Raw genomic sequence first — 21,146 nt, 5'->3', positions numbered from 1 at the left:
CAGGCTGGTTCTCCTCTCCTTCTCCTCTCCTGGCCAGGCTGGTTCTCCTCTCCTTCTCCTCTCCTGGCCAGGCTGGATCTCCTCTCCTTCTCCTCTCCTGGCCAGGCTGGTTCTCCTCTCCTTCTCCTCTCCTGGCCAGGCTGGTTCTCCTCTCCTTCTCCTCTCCTGGCCAGGCTGGTAGGGACCAGGGCTCTAGCTGAGCTCCAACCCACAATAAGGCCATTGTTTGTTTCCCTGTCACTGGTGAATAAGCTCTCAGGAATGCAATAACTATTAAAATATACAAATGTGTCAATTCCTGGGCAAACCTCGCTTAGTTTCCATCAGCTAACAAACTGCCCTGCTGATGCACGAGTAGAACGGCATAAGTTTCACTTATGAGACTGGTCTTAAAGGAAAACAAGACATTTTAGAAATGAAATATGAGTTTATGAATGGATTTTCAGTTTGTTCACATGTTCACAGAGGGATTTCTTCTTTTGGCCAGTAGCTGTCCTGCGTACTGGCCTCTTCCAGACATACATCCTCCCTGTTAGTTTAATGAATAGTGCTCCCCTGTTAGTGCTGGTGTACAGGCCAGATAGAGAATGAGGAACGTCTCGCACGCAGGTAGAGCCAAGAAATATATCTATAATAATCGTATGCCTGCAGAGACACCTGAGGGAGTCCTGTGTGAAGAGCGCAGCCAGCTCTCTGTCCAATTGACAGATACAGTGGGGAGAACAAGTATTTGATACACTGCCAATTTTGCAGGTTTTCCTACTTACAAAGCATGTAGAGGTCTGTAATTTTTATCATAGGTACACTTCAACTGTGAGAGACGGAATGTAAAACAAAAATCCAGAAAATCACATTGTATGATGTTTAAGTAATTAATTTGCATTTTATTGCATGACATAAGTATTTGAACACCTACCAACCAGTAAGAATTCCGGCTCTCACAGACCTGTTAGTTTTTCTTTAAGAAGCCCTCCTGTTCTCCACTCATTACCTGTATTAACTGCACCTGTTTCAACTCGTTACCTGTATAAAAGACACCTGTCCACACACTCAATCAAACAGACTCCAACCTCTCCACAATGGCCAAGACCAGACAGCTGTGTAAGGACATCAGGGATAAAATTGTAGACCTGCACAAGGCTGGGATGGGCTACAGGACAATAGGCAAGCAGCTTGGCGAGAAGCCAACAACTGTTGGCGCAATTATTAGAAAATTGCAAAGCACCCCCACAACATGATGCTGCCACCCCCGTGCTTCACGGTTAGGATGGTGTTTTTCCGCTTGCAAGCCTCCCCTTTTTCCTCCAAACATAACGATGGTCATTATGGCCAAACAGTTCTATTTTTGTTTCATCAGACCAGAGGACATTTCTCTAAAAAGTACGATCTTTGTCCCCATGTGCAGTTGCAAACTGTAGTCTGGCTTTTTTATGGCGGTTTTGGAGCAGTGGCTACTTCCTTGCTGAGCGGCCTTTCAGGTTATGTCGATATAGGACTCGTTTTACTGTGGATATAGAAACTTTTGTACCTGTTTCCTCTAGAATCTTCACAATGTCCTTTGCTGTTGTTCTGGGATTGATTTGCACTTTTCACACCAAAGTACCCTCATCTCTAGGAGACAGAACGTGTCTCTTTCCTGAGCGGTATGACGGCTACGTGGTCCCATGGTGTTTATACTTGGATTTTTCCACGATGTCAAGCAAAGAGGCACTGAGTTAGAAGGTAGGCCTTGAAATACATCCACAGGTACACCTCCAGTTGACTCAAATTATGTCAACTAGCCTATCATAAGCTTCTAAAGCCATGACATAATTTTCTGGAATTTTGCAAGCTGTTTAAATGCACAGTCAACTTATTTTATGTAAACTTCTCACCCACTGGAATTGTGATACAGTGAATTATAAGTGAAATAATCTGTCTGTATACAATTGTTGGAAAAATTACTTGTGTCATTCACAAAGTAGATGTCCTAACCGACTTGCCAAAACTATAGTTTGTTAACAAGAAATTTGTGGAGTGGTTGAAAAACGCGTTTTAGTGTCTCCAACCTAAGTGTATGTAAACTTCTGACTTCACCTGAAAATATTTGACACTGTGATAGGAGAATAAATGTGTACCTCATTGTTGGATAATATACACTATACATACAAAAGTATGTGGACACCCCTTCAAATGAGTGGATTCGGTTATTTCAGCCACACCTGTTTCTGACAGGTGTATAAAATTGAGCACACCGCCATGCAATCTCCATAGACAAACATTGGCAGTAGAATGGACTTACTGAAGAGTTCAGTGACTTTCAACTTGGCACCGTCATAGGATGCCACCTTTCCAACAAGTCTGTTTGTCAAATTTCTATCCTGCTAGATCTGCCCCAGTCAACTGTAAGTGCTGTCCTCAGGTTGCAAAACTCACTACCGAGTTCCAAACTGCCTCTGGATGCAAAGTAACACAATAACTGTTCGTCGGGAGCTTCCTGAAATGGTTTTCCATGGCCAAGCAGCTGCACACAAGCCTAAGATCACCATGCGCAATGCGAAGCGTTGGCCTGAGTGGTGTAAAGCTCACCGCCATTGGACTCTGGAACAATGGAAACGGGTTCTCTGGAGTGATAAATCACACTTCACCATCTGGCAGTCAGATGAAGAATCTGGGTTTGACGGATGCTAGGAGAACGCCACCTGCTCGAATGCATAGTGCCAATTGTAACGTTTGGTGGAGGATGAATAATGGTCTGGGGCTGTTTTTTATGGTTCGGTCTAGCCCTTTAGTTCCAGTGAAGGGAAATCTTAACGCTACAGAATACATGACATTCTAGACAATTCTGTGCTTCCAACTTTGTGGCAACAGTTTGGGGAAGGCCCTTTCCTGTTTAGCATGACAATGCCCCATGCACAAAGCGAAGTCAATACAGAAATGGTTTGTCGAGATCGGTGTGGAAGAACTTGACTAGCCTGTACAGAGCCCTGACCTTAACTCCATCGAACACCTTTGGAATGCTGACTGTGAGCCAGGCCTAATCGCCCGACATCAGTGCCCAACCTCACTAAGCTCTTGTGGCTGAATAGAAGTTCCCACTGCAATGTTCTAACATCTAGTGGACAGCATTCCCAGAAGAGTGGAGGCTGTTATAGCAACAAAGGGGGGACCAAGTCCATATTAATGCCCATGATTTTGCAATGAGATTTTTGTAGAGCAGGTGTCCACATACTTTTCATAATGTAGTGTACGTTTTGCCCAGCCTTTCCCCCTAATAATTATTTCTGAGTTTCAGCCCAGTCTCAGTCTGTACAGTGAGAAAAATGTGCCTTTTCGCAGGAGTACAAAAATAGCAGCCATTATTCTTTGTTAGTGTGTGTCTAGACATTTGCACAATCTGAGCTACACCCTTTTGAGGCCCTGTGATTGCGTGTGTGTGTGTATGCATGCTTGCATGCATGTGTGCTTGTGTGTGTGTCAGGGTGTGTTGTTGTGACGAGATGGCCTCTATATACTGTAGGATTGATCCTGTCTACTTGTCCTCCCATCGATCACCCTCATCTAATCTCTCTCTGTCTCCCTTTAACCCCTTTTTCTTCCCGTTCCTTCTTTTCTCCCCTTCTGTCTCTTTCTCGTTCTGCCCTATTCCCCAGTCCTCTTACTCTAACTCACACACTGTTCTTCAGAAAGGACCACTTTGTTGATACTCCAAGTATACTCACAAACATTGAATATCTGCTTAAAACAAGGCCCGATTTGCTGTTCTTTTGCATCTACTATCATTGTCAGTTCTTGTGGCCTATGTATTATGGCCATTTCTGTTGTTGGCTGAGCAGTGCTCCTGTATTTGCCTTGTACTATACTGTTCCTACTCCGTGCACTCAGACTCAGTAACTCATTCACAGATCCCAGAGAAAATAGAGGAGATGTGTGACTCCTGGCCTCCTTAACCCATTTGGTCTTCCTTGAGGGCATATTATGTATTTATGGCTGTTAAGCTGAGGCCAGGGTGGATGTCCACACTCCAAGGCCTGCACTCCATTGCGCCGGCCAGCATGTTGACATTTTTCCTCCCCTGTGTCAAGGCAGGGGTGGTGAGCGAATAAAGCAGGATTGGTGGGGCTCTGTTCAGACATCTCCATACATCACAATGAAGGAGTGGGGTTTCCCTCTGTCTGTCTGCCAGACCTCCATCTGACAATGACACTGGAGCGTGTGTGTGTGTGTGTGTGTGTGTGCGTGTGTGTGTGTGTGCGTGCGTGCAGAGAAGAATTGGAGATACTCCCCAAATACAGTTGTAGCATCATACCCAAGAAGATTCGAGGCTGTAATCAAGATGCTTCAACAAAGTACTGAGTAAAGGGTCTGAATACTTATGTAAATGTGATATTTCAGTTATTATTTTTATATATATATTTTTTTGAATTCTAAAAACCTTTTTTTGCTTTGTCATTATGGGGTATTGTGTGTAGATTGATGAGGAAAAAAACAATTGAATCCAATTTAGAATAAAATGTAATAATTCAAGGGGTTTGAATACATTCTGAATGCACTGCCTACAAACACAGGGACTTAAGATGTGTGCATTTGCACTCAGGTGGTGTATACATTTTCCTTTCAACCAGAGAAAGATTTCATTTCAACAAGGAGTTAGAAAGTCATAAAGACAGAAGCCATCCATATAATTGATGATGATGATGATGATGATGATAACTTAAGGCCTTCCAGGGGGCTTGTGTCTTAGTAAGCGTCCCCTTTCCATCTGTGGCCCCAGCTGTCGTCTAGTCACATGCCGAGCCCGATCAGCTATAACAATAGAGGTCAGAGGTCATAATATCAGCACTGGGCTCTCCCATTGTGCCCCTCAGGGGGACACAGCCATACACAGCAGCCTGGTGTTCATTGTTTGGCTTGACACTGCACAAGGCCAAAAGCATTAGTGTGATGTAACTACTGACTGTATTATCTACTTATACATTGTAATATGTATTGGATTGTTTTGCAATGATTTCTACATCCAATTAGATATGGCAGTGTCCTAAAAAAACATTTAAATCAGATACAAATAACTTAAAAATAACATACAAATGTAAGCCCCAATGTCATCTGAATACAAGTTAGTTTACCTGTTGCATGCTTACTGAAGGGAGCTTAACATTTGTTGTTCCAAAGCACCTCCTTGTGGTGATAGAGGTGTGACATGTGATTCTGAAAGGCCTAGTGCAGTCAAAAACGTTGTTTTATTTATATTTCCACACTACGAGGTTGGAATAATACTGTGAAATTGTGAAAATGATGTAATGCCATTTTAGTGTAAGAGCTGTTTTGGAAGGATGGAGATTTGGTCTTCCATGGTGACATCACCATGCGGTAAATTAGTTAATAGACCAACAAGAAAGCGATTTCCAAACCTCTCTGCCAAGATCAGCTCATTTTCCTTCCTCACTTAAACCACTCCCAGGTCAGGACTCTGACTGGGCGACTCCGGAAGGCGTATTTTCTTCTGTTGAAGCCATTCTGTAGTTGATTTACTTCTGTGATTTGGGTCATTTTCCCGTTGCATCACCCAACTTCTGTTGAGCTTCAATTGGCAGACAGATAGCCTTACATTCTCCTGCAAAATGTTTTGATAAACTTTGGAATTCATTTTTCCATCGATGATAACAAACTGTCCAGGCCCTGAGGCAGCTAAGCAGCTCCAAACCATGATGCTCTCTCCACCATAATTTACAGTTGGGATGAGGTTTTGATGTTGGTGTGCTGTGCTGTGCCTTTTTTTCTCCACACATAGTGTTATGTGTTCCTCCAAACAACTCAACTTTAGTTTTATCTGTCCACAGAATATTTGGCCAGTAGTGCTGCAAAACATCCAGATGCTCTTTTGCGAACTTCAGACGTGCAGCAATGTTTGTTTTGGACAGCAGTGGCTTCTTTCGTGGTGCCCTCCCATGAACACCATTCTTGTTTAGTGTTTTACGTATCGTAGACTCGTCAACCGAGATGTTAGCACGTTCCAGTCTTGAGCTGACACTCTAAGATTCGACTTAATCTCATTGAGCATTCTGCGTTGTGCTCTTGCAGTCATCTTTGCAGGACGGCCACTCCTAGGGAGAGTAGAAACAGTGCTGAACTTTCTCCATTTATAGACAATTTGTTTTAAACACCAAGGCTTTGAGAGATACTTTTGTAACCCTTTCCAGCTTTATGCAAGTCAACAATTCTTAATCATGGTCTTCTGAGATCTCTTTTGTTTGAGGCATGGTTCACATCAGGCAATGCTTCTTGTGAATAGCAAACTCGAATTTTGTGAGTGATTTGTATAGGGCTAGGCAGCTCTAACCAACATCTCCAATCTTGTTTCAATGATTGGACTCCAGGTTAGCTGACTCCTGATTCTAATTAGCTTTTGGAGAAATAATTTGCCAGCAGCATACTACCCTGCATACCACTGCTGGCTTGCTTCTGAAGCTAAGCATGGTTGGTCCTGGTCAGTTCCTGGATGGGAGACCAGATGCTGCTGGAAGTGGTGTTGGAGGGCCAGTAGGAGGCACTCTTTCCTCTGGTCTAAAAAAAATATCCCAATGTCCCAGGGCAGTGATTCGGGACACTGCCCTGTGTAGGGTGCTGTCTTTTGGATGGGACGTTAAACGGGTGTCCTGACTCTCTGAGGTCATTAAAGAGCGTCCTTGCTAAATTCCCAATCTGGCCCTCAAACCATCACAGTCACCTAATGATCCCCAATTTACAATTGGCTCATTCATCCCCCTCCTCACCCCTGTAACTATTCCCCAGGTCCTTGCTGCAAATGAGAATGTGTTCTCAGTCAACTTACCTGGTAAAATAATGGATAAATAAAACATTTGCCTAGAAGTTCACATACTTTTCCAACCTACACTGTGAATGTTTAAATGATGTATTCAATATAAACAAGAAAAATACCAAATGTGTGTGTTATTCGTTTAAGCAGACTGTGTTTGTCTGTTGTTGTGAATATGAAGATCAGATAAAATCTTACGACCAATTTATGAGGAAATCCAGGCAATTCCAAAGTGTTCACATCCTTTTTCTTGCCACTATATATACAGTTGAAGTCGGAAGTTAACATACACCTTAGCCAAATACATTTAAACTCTGTTTTTCACAATTCCTGACATTTAATACTCGTAAAAATTCCCTGTCTTAGGTCAGTTAGGATCACCACTTTATTTTAAAAATGTGAAATGTCAGAATAATAGGAGAGAGAATGATTTATTTAAGCTTTTATTCCTTTCATCACATTCCCAGTGGGTCAGAAGTTTACATACACTCAATTAGTATTTGGTAGCATTGCCTTTAAATTGTTTAATTTGGGTCAAACTTTTCGGGTAGCCTTCCACAAGCTTCCCTCAATAAGTTGGGTGAATTTTGACCCATTCCTCCTGACAGAGCTGCTGTAACTGAGTCAGGTTTGTAGGTATCCTTAATCGCAATCACTTTTTCAGTTCTGCCCACAAATTTTCTGTGGGATTGAGGTCAGAGCTTTGTGATGGCCAATCCAATACCTTGACTTTGTTGTCCTTATGCCATTTTGCCACAAAATTGGAAGTATGCGTGGGGTCATTGTCCATTTGGAAGATTCAAGCTTTAACTTCCTGACTGATGTCTTGAGATGTTGCTTCAATATATCCACATACCTTTCCTGCCTCATGATGCCATCTATTTTGTGAAGTGCACCAGTCCCTACTGCAGTAAAGTACCCCCACAACATGATGCTGCCACCCCCATGCTTCACGGTTGGGATGGTGTTCTTTGGCATGCAAGACTCCACCTTTTTCCTCTAAACATAACGATGCTCATTATGGCCAAATAGTTCTATTTTTGTTTCATCAGACCAGTGGCCATTTCTCCAAAAAGTACGATCTGGCTTTTTCATGGCGGGTTTGGAGCAGTGGCTTCTTCCTTGCTGAGCGGCCTTTCAGGTTATGTCGATATAGGACTCGTTTTACTGTGGATATAGATACTTTTGTACCTGTTTCCTCCAGCATCTTCACAAGGTTCTTTGCTGTTGTTCTGGGATTGATTTGAACTTTTCGCACCAAAGTACGCTCATCTCTAGGAGTCAGAACGCATCTCCTTCCTGAGCGGTATGACGGCTACTATTGTTTGTACAGATGAACGTGGTACCTTCAGGTGTTTGGAAATTGCTCCCAATGATGAACAAGACTTGTGGAGGTCTACAAAAAAAATTCTGAGGTCTTGGCTGATTTCTTTTGAATTTCCCATGATGTCAAGCAAAGAGACACTGAGTTTGAAGGTAGGTCTTGAAATACATCCACAGGTACACCTCCAATTTACTCAAATTATGTCAATTAGCCTATCAGAAGCCTCTAAAGCCATGATGTCATTTTCTGGAATTCTCCAAGCTGTTTAAACGCACAGTCAACTTAGTGTATGTAAACTTCTGACCCACTGGAATTGTGATACAGTGAAATAATTTGACACAAGTGTCACGGGACTCGTCTGAAAGTAACCGGTACCAATAAAATAAATGAATGAAGTATGAAGGTAGATTTGTGCCTACCCAAAATAGGGGTTAAATGCAGTGCCTTCAGAAAGTATTCAGACCCCTTGACTTTTTCCACATTTTGTTAGGTTACAGTCTTATTCTAAAATGTATCAAGTCGTTTTTTCCCCCTCATCAGTTTACACTCAAAATCCCATAATGACAAAACAAAAACAGGTTTTTAGAAATGTTTGCTAATTTATATTTAAAAAAAACTGAAGTATCACATTTAAATAAGTATTCATACCTTTTACTGTACTTTGTTGATGCACCTTTGGCACCGATTACAGCCTTGAGTCTTCTTGGGTATGAAGCTACAAGCTTGGCACACCTGTATTTGGGGAGTTTATCCCATTCTTCTCTGCAGATCCTCCCAAGCTCTGTCAGGTTGGATGGGGAGCATTGCTGCACAGCTATTTTCAGATCTCTCCAGAGATGTTAGATCGGGTTCAAGTCTGGGTTCTGGCTGAGCCAGTCCTTCGCTGTCTTCGCTGTGTGCTTAGGGTCGTTGTTCTGTTGGAAGGTGGACCTTCACCCCAGTCTGAGGTCCTGAGCGCTCTGGAGTAGGTTTTCATCAAGGATCTTGCTGTACTTTGCTCCGTTCATCTTTGCCTTGATCCTGACTAGTCTCCCAGTTCCTACCGGTCCCTGACTAGTCTCCCATGCTTCACTGTATAGATGGTGCAAGGTTTCCTCCAGACATGATGCTTGGCATTCAGGCCAAAGCGTTCAATCTTGGTTTCATTAGGCCTTTTGGCAAACTCCAAACGGGCTGTTTTGTGCCTTTTTAATGAGGAGCGGCTTCCGTCTGGCCGCTCTACCATAAAGGCCTGATTGGGGGAGTGCTGCAGAGATGGTTGTCCTTCTGGAAGGTTCTCCCATCTCCACAGAGGAACTCTGGAGCTCTGTCAGAGTGACCATCGGGGTCTTGGTCACCTCCCTGACCAATGCCCTTCTCCCCCGATTGCTCAGTTTGGCCGGGCGGCCAGCTCTAGGAAGAGTCTTGGTGGTTCCAAACTTCTTCCATTTAAGAATGATGGAGGCCACTGTGTTCTTGGGGACTTTCAATGCTGCAAAAATGTTTTGTTACCCTTCCCCAGTTCTGTGCCTCGACACAATCATGTCTTAGAGCTCTACGGACAATTTCTTCGACTTCATGGCTTGGTTTTTGCTCAGACATGCATTGTCAACTGTGGGACCTTATATAGACAGGTGTGTGCCTTTCCAAATCATGTCAAATGAATTGAATTTACCACAGGTGAACTTCAATCAAGTTGTAGAAACATCTCAAGGATGATCAATGGAAACTGGATGCACCTGAGCTTAATTTCGAGTCTCATAGCAAAGGGTCTGAATACTTATGCAAATAAGGTATTTCTGTTTTTATATTTAACAAATGTGCAAACATTTCTAATGTTTCGCTTTGCCATCATGGGTTATTGTGTGTAGATTGCTGACAATTTTGTTTAATTTATTATTTAATCTATTTTAGAAATAAGGCTGTAACCTAACAAAATGTGGAACATTAAAGGGGTCTGAATACTTTCCAAAGGCACCCTGTGTAAATGATATATATATATTTCCTGAGCATTCTTATATCTCCTAGATAAACAACAAACACTTAAAAACCTTGTTTCTAATTATAAAATGTTTTACTGTCTTTTTTTCATTTATGAATGTGTTATTTAACGTGTTTCTCTCGGCTATAGCTGTAAGCCAAATTACATATTTTATCAAATGACATTTTTATACCTACATTTAAAATCAAATGGCTAAATGATCCATAGTATGACCGTCTTCAAGAAATTTAGAACACCACAACCACAACCCTAACCTTGGCTTACGCTACTTTTATCCTACTTTTCTCTTTGGCTCCTCCCTTTGACCCAAGGTGCAGGAGTCCGGCTCAATTTAACACTGAATATGCTCATCCTATGTTTCTTAGCCACACTCATAGAAATAGAAAGTCATAGCAGTAGAAAGTTTAATGAACATTTGGTTAAATAATTTATTAATTCAAGATCATACAGGCTTTGCAAAGAGGGGCAGTTCTTCTGTTTAACAGTTACATCTAGCACACATAGTCACATGTAAGTTCATAGTCCAGATATATGCAAAAATTGTAGATTTTCACATTTGTGCTTTACATCAAGTAAATACACCAATTATCACTCAATCTATCAATGACATTCTGGTTAGAATGGATTTAGATATGGCCTTAACCCTTTCATAATCATTGCACAACAACTTACACATTTAAAATACATATTTGTTGCCCCAAACTTGGAGATTATGATATTCAGTCAAAGATATTAAAGCTGAGATCTGCGAAAGGTGAAACAGTGCAATGTTTTCGGCGCATTTGTTATTGTTTTGATTTTGAAACAGAGGATATGAGCATCCAGCATTGTGGTAAAAAAAAAAAATGTAAACCCTGCCGTTCCATCATGATTGCATTACAGAGGAGACTGGTGGGAGGAGCTGTAAGAGGATTGTCACATTGTAATGGCTGAAATTGAATAAATGGAACAGTATCAAACATATGGAAACCATATGCTTGACTATGTTCCATTGACTCCATTCCAGCCATTACAATGAGCGCATCCTCTTACAGCTCCTCCCACCAGCCTCCTCTGCCATGCAATGATGTCTGAGGGGGAAAAAACAGAGGTCATTGTTTGAAGTAACTTCTTTGTTGTTGTAATAGAGCAAACAAGACGTTTCACCGATAAGGATTCCAGCTTTAACGTTGTAACAATTTTCACACACACATTCACACATTACAGTATGTGTACACAGTGACTACAACAAGTACCCAGCTTTTTTTCAGTCTCTTAAAACATTGTACACAAATATCACATAAATGTTATATTTCCTTTTGATATATTTACAATATCTTACAGCTTTCAACACAACCAATAAATAGGCTTAACTTTTATAGAGATTAGACACAAATTAACGTCTGATGTTCTCCTTACACCATGTCGGTCCCATCAGAGTTTGAACAGTGAGAGGTTTGTGAGCTGCTGTGGCTGCTTCTGAGTAAAGACATTGAAAACAAATGTCCTGTGTGTGTCCATTGGCCTGGCTCTGTGACTGATCAGTCCTCTCTGCTGATGTCACTTGTATTCCCTGGCGACACGGACTGGAGCAGTAGTCAGAGAGAGAAAGGTCTGGAGGGGAGTAGCTCCGTGACAACCCAGATAGCTCCGTGACAACCCAGCCCACATTTTTACACAGGGTCTCTCCAGAAGTAGTCCAAGTGCAGGGGTCAAGAGTCACAGGGCAGTCCTCCAAAGGCCTGAGTGTGCAGAGACTGTTAGAAGATAGATTTACATCGGGGCCTAGAGAGAGATGTACTGTTAACCTATCTTTAAGTGCTCTAAAAATCATAAATCAAGGAAATCACAGCAGATGATCAATTAAAGGAACACTCAACACTTGAAATACACATGTAATTGCAAACACCAACACTGTTATCAGTACAGGTTTAACGAAATGAACTACTTACCTGGAGACATGGGTTCTGTGTGTCTTAGAGCTAGGTTAGCATTAGCCTTTAACAGTTGCACTGATCTCTGCCCTGTGCTGAGCCAGCCTGAGGCGACTGGCGAAGCTGTCTCACAGTTGTGTCACCATACTGGATCCCTGAGCCCATCCGTTCCGGGTCTAACTCACCTACAGACGAGACACATCCACATATTAAACACATGAGAAAATGAATTAATAGATATATATTACAGTTCACAGTTCCACAGTTCAGTACAGTTCACACACAGTTGTCACTTTAGGTCATGTGAATGCATTCTTTTTTTTTCACCTTTATTTAACCAGGTAAGCTAGTTGAGAACAAGTTCTCATTTGCAACTGCGACCTGGCCAAGATAAAGAATAGCACATACAACAACACAGAGTTACACATGGAATAAACAAAACATACAGTCAATAATACAGTATAAAAAAAAAGAAAACAAAGTCTATTTACAGTGAGTGCAAATAAGGTCAAATAAGAGAGTTAATGCAATGAATAGGCCATGGTGGCGAAGTAATTACAATATGGCAATTAAACACTGGAATGGTAGATATGAAAAAGATGGATGTGCAAGTAGAGATACTGTGGTGCAAAAGGAGCAAAATAAATAAATACAGTATGGGAATGAGGTAGATAGATGGGCTTTATACAGATGGGCTATGAGCAGGTGCAGTAATCTGTGAGCTGCTCTGACAGCTGGTTCTTTAAGCTAGTGAGGGAGATGGGAATCTCCAGCTTCAGTGATTTTTGCAGTTCGTTCCAGTCAGTGGCAGCAGAGAACTGGAAGGAAAGGTGACCAAAGGAAGAATTGGCTTTGGGGGTGACCAGTGAGATATACCTGCTGGAGCGTGTGCTACGAGTGGGTGCTGCTATGGTGACCAGCCAGCTGAGATAGGGTGGTGCTTTACCTAGCAGAGACTTGTAGATAACCTGTAGCCAGTGGGTTTGGCGACGAGCGAGGGCCAGCCAACGAGAGCGTACAGGTCGCAGTGGTGGGTTGTATATGGGGCTTTGGTGACAAAACGGATGGCACTGTGATAGACTACATCCAGTTTGCTGAGTAGAGTGTTGGAGGATATTTTATAGATGACATCGCCGAAGTCAAGGATTGGTAGAATGGTCAGTTTTACGAGGGTATGTTTGGCAGCATGAGTGAAGGAAGCTTTGTTGCGAAATAGGAAGCCGATTCTAGATTACATTTTTGATTGGAGATGCTTAATGTGAGTCTGGAAGGAGAGTTTACAGTCTAGCCAGACACCTAGGTATTTGTAGTTATCCACGTATTCTAAGTCAGAGCCGTCCAGAGTAGTGATGCTGGATGGGCGGGCAGGTGCGGGCAATGATCGGTTGAATAGCATGCATTTAGTTTTATTTGCGTTTAAGAGTAGTTGGAGGCCACGGAAGGAGAGTTGTATGGCATTGAAGCTCGTCTGGAGGTTAGTTAACACAGTGTCCCAAGAAGGGCAAGAAGTATACTCGGAAACCAGATTGCATAGCGGAGAAGGTACGATGTGATTCAAAATGGTCAGTAATCTGTTTGTTAACTTGGCTTTCAAAGACCTTAGAGATGCAGGGTAGGATAGATATAGGTCTATAGCAGTTTGGGTCTAGAGTGTCTCCCCCTTTGAAGAGGGGGATGACAGCGGCAGCTTTCCAATCTTTGGGAATCTCAGACGATACGAAAGAGAGGTTGAACAGGTTAGTAATAGGGGTTTCAACAATTTCAGCAGATAATCTAAGAAAGAGAGGGTCCAGATTGTCTAGCCCGGCTGATTTGTAGGGGTCCAGATTTTGCAGCTCTTTCAGAACATCAGCTATCTGGATATGGGTGAAGGAGAAATGGCGGGGTCTTGGGCAGGTTGCTGTGGAGGGTGCCGGGCAGTTGACCGGGGTAGGGGTAGCCAGGTGGAAAGCATGGCAAGCCGTAGAGAAATGCTTATTGAAATTCTCAATTATAGTGGATTTGTCAGTTGTAACAGTGTTTCCTAGCCTCAGAGCTGTGGGCAGCTGGGAGGAGGTGCTCTTATTCTCCATGGACTTTACAGTGTCCCAGAACTTTTTTTGAGTTTGTACTGCAGGATGCAAATTTCTGTTTAAAAAAGCTAGCCTTAGCTTTCCTAACTGCCTGTGTATATTGATTCCTAACTTCCCTGAAAGGTTGCATGTCACAGGGGCTATTCGATGCTAATGCAGAACGCCACAGGATGTTTTGCATGCAATTCCCTAGTGCACAACATGGCTCCTCGTGCAGCTATTAGTAATAAGTGAGTGTAAGTGTGTGTGTTATTACCTGAATCTATCTTGTTGAGGATGGTGCGACCACATTTAAGGAAGGCCTCCTCCACATTCTCTCCGGTGAGGGCACTCGTCTCCAGGAACATCAGTTCTGTTTTTATAACAACAAAGAGAGACAACATGGATAAAAAGACCAATCTCCTTTATCTATAGTCACAAACATCACTTGTCTTGATAGTCGCAAACATCCCCCGTCTTTATAGTCGCAAACATCCCCCGTCTTTATAGTCGCATCATCACCTGTCTTTATAGTCACAATCATCACCTGTCTTTATAGTCACAAACATCACCCGTCTTTATAGTTGCAAACATCACCCGTCTTTATAGTCGCATCATCACCTGTCTTTATAGTCACAAACATCAACCATCTTTAAAGACGCAGACATCACCCGTCTTTAAAGACGCAGACATCACCCGTCTTTATAGTCGCAAACATCACCCGTCTTTATAGTCGCAAACATTACCCGTTTTTATAGTCGCAAACATCACCCGTCTTTATAGTTGCAAACATCACCCGTCTTTATAGTCGCATACATTACCGGTCTTTATAGTCGCAAACATCAACCATTTTTAAAGACGCAGACATCACCCGTCTTTATAGTCGCAAACATCACCCGTCTTTATAGTCGCAAACATTACCCGTTTTTATAGTCGCAAACATCACCCGTCTTTATAGTTGCAAACATCACCCGTCTTTATAGTCGCATACATTACCGGTCTTTATAGTCGCAAACATCAACCATTTTTAAAGACGCAGACATCACCCGTCTTTATAGTCGCAAACATTACCCGTCTTTATAGTTGCAAACATCACCCGTCTTTATAGTTGCAACCATCACCCGTCTTTAAAGATGCAAACATCACCCGTCTTTATAGTCGCAAACATCACCCGTCTTTATAGTCGCAAACATCACCCGTCTTTATAGTCGCAAACATCACCCGTCTTTATAGTCGCAAACATCACCCGTCTTTATAGTCGCAAACATCACCCGTCTTTATAGTCACAAACATCTTTATAGTCGCAGACATCACCCGTCTTTATAGTCGCAAACATCACCCGTCTTTATAGTCACAAACATCAACCATCTTTATAGTCGCAGACATCACCCGTCTTTATAGTCGCAAACATCACCCGTCTTTATAGTCGCAAACATCACCTGTCTTTATAGTCACAAACATCAACCATCTTTAAAGACGCAGACATCACCCGTCTTTATAGTCGCAAACATCACCCGTCTTTAAAGATGCAAACATCACCCGTCTTTAAAGATGCAAACATCACCCGTCTTTATAGTTGCAAACATCACCCGTCTTTATAGTCGCATCATCACCTGTCTTTATAGTCACAAACATCAACCATCTTTAAAGACGCAGAAATCACCCGTCTTTATAGTCGCAAACATTACCCGTTTTTATAGTCGCAAACATCACCCGTCTTTATAGTTGCAAACATCACCCGTCTTTATAGTCGCAAACAAACATCACCCGTCTTTATAGTTGCAAACATCACCCGTCTTTAAAGATGCAAACATCACCCGTCTTTATAGTCGCAAACATCACCCGTCTTTATAGTCACAAACATCTTTATAGTCGCAGACATCACCCGTCTTTATAGTCGCAAACATCACCCGTCTTTATAGTCACAAACATCAACCATCTTTATAGTCGCAGACATCACCCGTCTTTATAGTCGCAGACATCACCCGTCTTTATAGTCGCAGACATCACCCGTCTTTATAGTCGCAAACATCACCCGTCTTTATAGTCGCAAACATCACCCGTCTTTAAAGATGCAAACATCACCCGTCTTTATAGTTGCAAACATCACCCGTCTTTATAGTCGCAGACATCACCCGTCTTTATAGTCGCAAACATCACCCGTCTTTATAGTCACAAACATCAACCATCTTTATAGTCGCAAACATCACCCGTCTTTAAAGATGCAAACATCACCCGTCTTTAAAGATGCAAACATCACCCGTCTTTATAGTCGCAAACATCACCCGTCTTTATAGTCGCAAACATCACCCGTCTTTATAGTCACAAACATCAACCGTCTTTATAGTCGCAAACATCACCCGTCTTTAAAGATGCAAACATCACCCGTCTTTAAAGATGCAAACATCACCCGTCTTTATAGTTGCAAACATCACCCGTCTTTATAGTCGCATCATCACCTGTCTTTATAGTCACAAACATCAACCATCTTTAAAGACGCAGACATCACCCGTCTTTATAGTCGCAAACATTACCCGTTTTTATAGTCGCAAACATCACCCGTCTTTATAGTTGCAAACATCACCCGTCTTTATAGTTGCAAACATCACCCGTCTTTATAGTCGCAAACATCACCCGTCTTTATAGTTGCAAACATCACCCGTCTTTAAAGATGCAAACATCACCCGTCTTTATAGTCGCAAACATCACCCGTCTTTATAGTCACAAACATCTTTATAGTCGCAGACATCACCCGTCTTTATAGTCGCAAACATCACCCTTCTTTATAGTCACAAACATCAACCATCTTTATAGTCGCAGACATCACCCGTCTTTATAGTCGCAAACATCACCCGTCTTTATAGTCGCAAACATCACCTGTCTTTATAGTTGCAAACATCACCCGTCTTTATAGTCGCAAACATCACCCGTCTTTATAGTCACAAACATCTTTATAGTCGCAGACATCACCCGTCTTTATAGTTGCAAACATCACCCGTCTTTAAAGATGCAAACATCACCCGTCTTTATAGTCGCAAACATCACCCTTCTTTATAGTCACAAACATCAACCATCTTTATAGTCGCAGACATCACCCGTCTTTATAGTCGCAAACATCACCCGTCTTTATAGTCGCAAACATCACCTGTCTTTATAGTTGCAAACATCACCCGTCTTTATAGTCGCAAACATCACCCGTCTTTATAGTCACAAACATCTTTATAGTCGCAGACATCACCCGTCTTTATAGTCGCAAACATCACCCGTCTTTATAGTCACAAACATCAACCATCTTTAAAGATGCAAACATCACCCGTCTTTATAGTCGCAAACATCACCCGTCTTTATAGTCACAAACATCTTTATAGTCGCAGACATCACCCGTCTTTATAGTCGCAAACATCACCCGTCTTTATAGTCACAAACATCAACCATCTTTATAGTCGCAGACATCACCCGTCTTTATAGTCGCAAACATCACCCGTCTTTATAGTCGCAAACATCACCCGCCTTTAAAGATGCAAACATCACCCGTCTTTAAAGATGCAAACATCACCCGTCTTTAAAGATGCAAACATCACCCGTCTTTAAAGATGCAAACATCACCCGTCTTTATAGTCGCAAACATCACCCGTCTTTATAGTCGCAGACATCACCCGTCTTTATAGTTGCAAACATCACCCGTCTTTATAGTTGCAAACATCACCCGTCTTTATAGACGCAGACATCACCCGTCTTTATAGACGCAGACATCACCCGTCTTTATAGTCGCAGACATCACCCATCTTTAAAGATGCAAACATCACCCGTCTTTAAAGATGCAAACATCACCCGTCTTTAAAGATGCAAACATCACCCGTCTTTAAAGATGCAAACATCACCCGTCTTTAAAGATGCAAACATCACCCGTCTTTATAGTTGCAAACATCACCTGTCTTTATAGTTGCAAACATCCCCCGTCTTTATAGTCGCAAACATCAACCGTCTTTATAGTCGCAAACATCAACCATCTTTATAGTCGCAGACATCAACCGTCTTTCGATCACTACGCAGGGTCATGTCAAATCAAATTATATTTGTCACATGCGCCAAACACAACAGGTGTAGTCTTTACCGTGAAGTGCTTACTTACGAGCCCTTTCCCAACATTGCAAATTTAAAAACGAAGAAAATTTACTAATAAAAATTGAAAATAGTAACACAATAAATAACAATAACGAGGCTATATAGAAGGAGTACTGGTACCGGGTCAATGTGCAGGGGTACGAAGTAATTGAGGTAATGTAGGTAGGGATAAAAGTGACTATGCAATCAGGATAGATAATAAACAGATTAGCAGCAGCGTATGTGGAGTGTGTGTTTTGTGTGAGTTTTTGAGTGCAGTGAGTGTTTTTGAGTGCAGTGAGTCCAGTGAGTGTGCATAGACTCAGTGTAAGAGAGTCAGTGCAAAAAAGAGTCAATGCATTAGTCCGGTTAGCCATTTGATGAACTATTCAGCAGTCTTATGGCTTGGGGGTAGAAGCTGTTCAGATGCCTTTTGGTCCCAGACTTATATAGTCATCGGGCTACATTATCACAATGCAGGGTCATTAGGCTACATTACCGTTCTCCTGGGCGAAGCGGGACGCCTCAAGGAAGGTGACCTCTCTGTCAGCCTCCAGGTCTTTCTTGTTCCCACACAGGATGATGACGATGTTTGGACTGGCCAGCGTTCGAGCGTCTGTCAACCAGTTGGTCAGGGCATTATACGTTTCCCGACTTGGTTACACAGACAGATAGACAGAGGTATAATTATGTTTAAAATTCACTGACGTGGCTGCAATGGAATAAAGTGATATTGTGAACTGTGACTGTTGACTTGGAATTGGTCTAAATCAGGGTCTTACCTGGTGATGTCATAAACCAGGAGAGCCCCTGCTGCCCCTCTGTAATAACTGCGAGTCACTGACCTGAAAGTGGGGGGGAAAGAGTCAGAGCAGACTCTTAGAACATCCACAAATACTATCTCCTGATCTAATCCAATCTATCTGATGATCTCATCCCAGTCATTTGAATGTCTCTCAAATGACCCCAGTAACAACCTCTCTCCAATCAAATGAACATCCTGCTGAGATAACATTAGACAGTCATGCACAGATAACATGCTTCCTGTTAATGTGCACTATTTAACTTATTTTAAATGACATTTTTATTTAACTAGGCAAGTCAGTTAAGATCAAATTATTATTTACAATGACAGCCTACCCCGGCCAAACCCTAACCCGGACAACGCTGGGCCAATTGTGCGCCACCCTATGGGACTCCCAATCACGGCAGCTTATGATACAGCCTGGAATTGAACCAGGGTCTGTAGTGACGCCTCTAGCATTGAGATGCAGTGCCTTAGACCGCTGCCCCACTCAGGAGCCCAGTAAAGCTACCTACCGGAATCGTTCCTGTCCAGCTGTGTCCCAGATCTGCAGCTTGATCGTCTTACCGGCGACCATCACCACCCGGGAGCCAAACTCCACCCCAATGGTGTGGCTGGAGTCCTGCTTGACTACATGGTACAGAACAGAAAACACAGTACAGTACAGACACCATAGTTAATTACACTCTCTGTTACATTTGGTAGAGGAGCATTGCTGTCATCTTTCATGTTGTGTGATACAACTTAATGTAAAAGTAGAGTAAACTTATCCAAAAACCTGGTTGTGAATACCATTACAGTACCCTACGTTAACATTACAGTACCATGTCCGTGGGGGCAGTGCTCTTTAAGACATTACCTCTTTCTGGAAGTTCAACATAATCACTATAACAACAATTTGACTTACACTTGTTTTCTATAAATTGATGGAGAAGACAGGATTTCCCTGATCCTGCACTTCCAATCACCAAGAATTTAAAAAGGTAATCTGGAAAAGAATAATGGGGGAAAAAAAATCAATAATACATTTACTACATCACACGACGACAGACTGACCACAAGGCGGAAGCCAAGAGCAGGGTGTTGTTGAAAGCCACTAGCAATGTAATTTTCTCACAATTTAAACAGAAGCAGTGGTTAAGGGTTCCTGGCGACGACTGATAAAGATTTAGAAAACTAGATGTTGTAAGTAATGGTTGACAACTTGCTATAGGCGGCAATCTAGCTTGCAAGCTTCATCTTGTTTCTTGTCCCAGACGATAGAACGGACATTTAGGTTAGGAGACAGTGAAGCCAAATATTGCTTTGCTTACCATACGTTTCTGTCATTTCCTTTGATGTCTTCAAGCTCTTCAAGTGCCGCAATGTCAATTACAAACTATTTGCTTATCAAATATGAAGACTATATTTCACAAATTGGCATAAATCCCATTTAATCAGAAGAGTTCATCTCATTTACCATCCAAGACAGAGGCATAGGGTTGACAGGACGTGATGACGAAAATTTCAACGCTCTAGCTACGTAAAATTATTAGTTTACCGAGGTTGTAACAAGTTACCACAGTCACAAAGTCAAAATTGTATATCGTTAAAATTAATTAAAACATAAAGTAGCTTTTTGGTATTAATTTAAGGTTACGGTTTGGCATAAGGTTAGCAATGTGGTTAAGGTTAGATTTAAAATCAGATTTTAAGAACATTCATTGTAAAATAGGCGGGGTTTATGACTTTGTGGCTGTGCTAAATAGTGACGACCGTTTTCAGAGAGGTGTCAAGATAACTGTGGTGCATAATCTTGGACATAGCCTCTGTAGCTGTTTGATCTATATTTTACGCTGACTCAACCTGTCAGTTGCAATACTTTTGATGTTAACATGTATTCAGCTATTATGTGTTTTGTGGATCATTCAGTTATATTAATTGCTACATTGTAATTACTTCGTCACTCCGGCCTATGTATTGCCGTACCTCCCTAATCTTACCTCATTTGCACACACTGTATATAGACTTTTCTATTGGGTTATTGACTGTACGTTTGTTTATTCCATGTGTAACTCTATGTTGTTGTTTGTGTCGCACTACTTTGCTTTATCTTGGCCAGGTCGCAGTTGTAAATGAGAACTTGTTCTCAACTGGCCTACCTGGTTAAATAAAGGTGAAATAAAATAACAA

The 21,146-nt window shown here is 42.0% G+C and overlaps 1 protein-coding gene across 3 annotated transcripts; it reads right to left on the bottom strand.

Moving 5' to 3' along the window:
• Window positions 1–10,504: 10,504 nt before the first annotated feature.
• On the bottom strand, window positions 10,505–21,029 carry LOC109892619 (ras-related protein Rab-4B). 3 transcript variants are annotated; one of them, XM_020485290.2, is made up of 8 exons: window positions 20,288–21,029; window positions 19,882–19,962; window positions 19,490–19,604; window positions 18,952–19,014; window positions 18,669–18,823; window positions 14,343–14,438; window positions 12,033–12,199; window positions 10,505–11,865 (listed from the first exon to the last, which is right to left on the bottom strand). In XM_020485290.2, exons 1-7 carry the CDS (start codon window positions 20,301–20,303, stop codon window positions 12,081–12,083), a joined length of 645 nt encoding a protein of 214 aa, XP_020340879.1. In that variant the 5' UTR covers window positions 20,304–21,029; the 3' UTR covers window positions 10,505–11,865; window positions 12,033–12,080. The 3 variants fall into 3 exon arrangements, with proteins under 3 accessions (XP_020340879.1, XP_020340881.1, XP_020340880.1); XM_020485292.2 differs by having other exon boundaries at window positions 10,505–11,837; XM_020485291.2 differs by having other exon boundaries at window positions 10,505–11,822.
• Between the last annotated feature and the right edge of the window lie 117 nt (window positions 21,030–21,146).

The sequence above is a fragment of the Oncorhynchus kisutch genome, linkage group LG6 (genome assembly GCF_002021735.2).
Source record: "Oncorhynchus kisutch isolate 150728-3 linkage group LG6, Okis_V2, whole genome shotgun sequence".
NCBI lineage: Eukaryota > Metazoa > Chordata > Actinopteri > Salmoniformes > Salmonidae > Oncorhynchus > Oncorhynchus kisutch.
Note: the sequence above shows the minus strand (reverse complement) of the source record. Positions and strands in the feature narration are given on the sequence as shown.

Coding starts and splice junctions, on each gene's coding strand:
- LOC109892619 (XM_020485290.2), bottom strand. Junction 18,824..18,951: donor CTGGTTTATGACATCACCAG/GTAAGACCCTGA, acceptor TGTGTAACCAAG/TCGGGAAACGTATAATGCCC. Junction 12,200..14,342: donor CCTCAACAAGATAGATTCAG/GTAATAACACAC, acceptor TCTCGTCTGTAG/GTGAGTTAGACCCGGAACGG.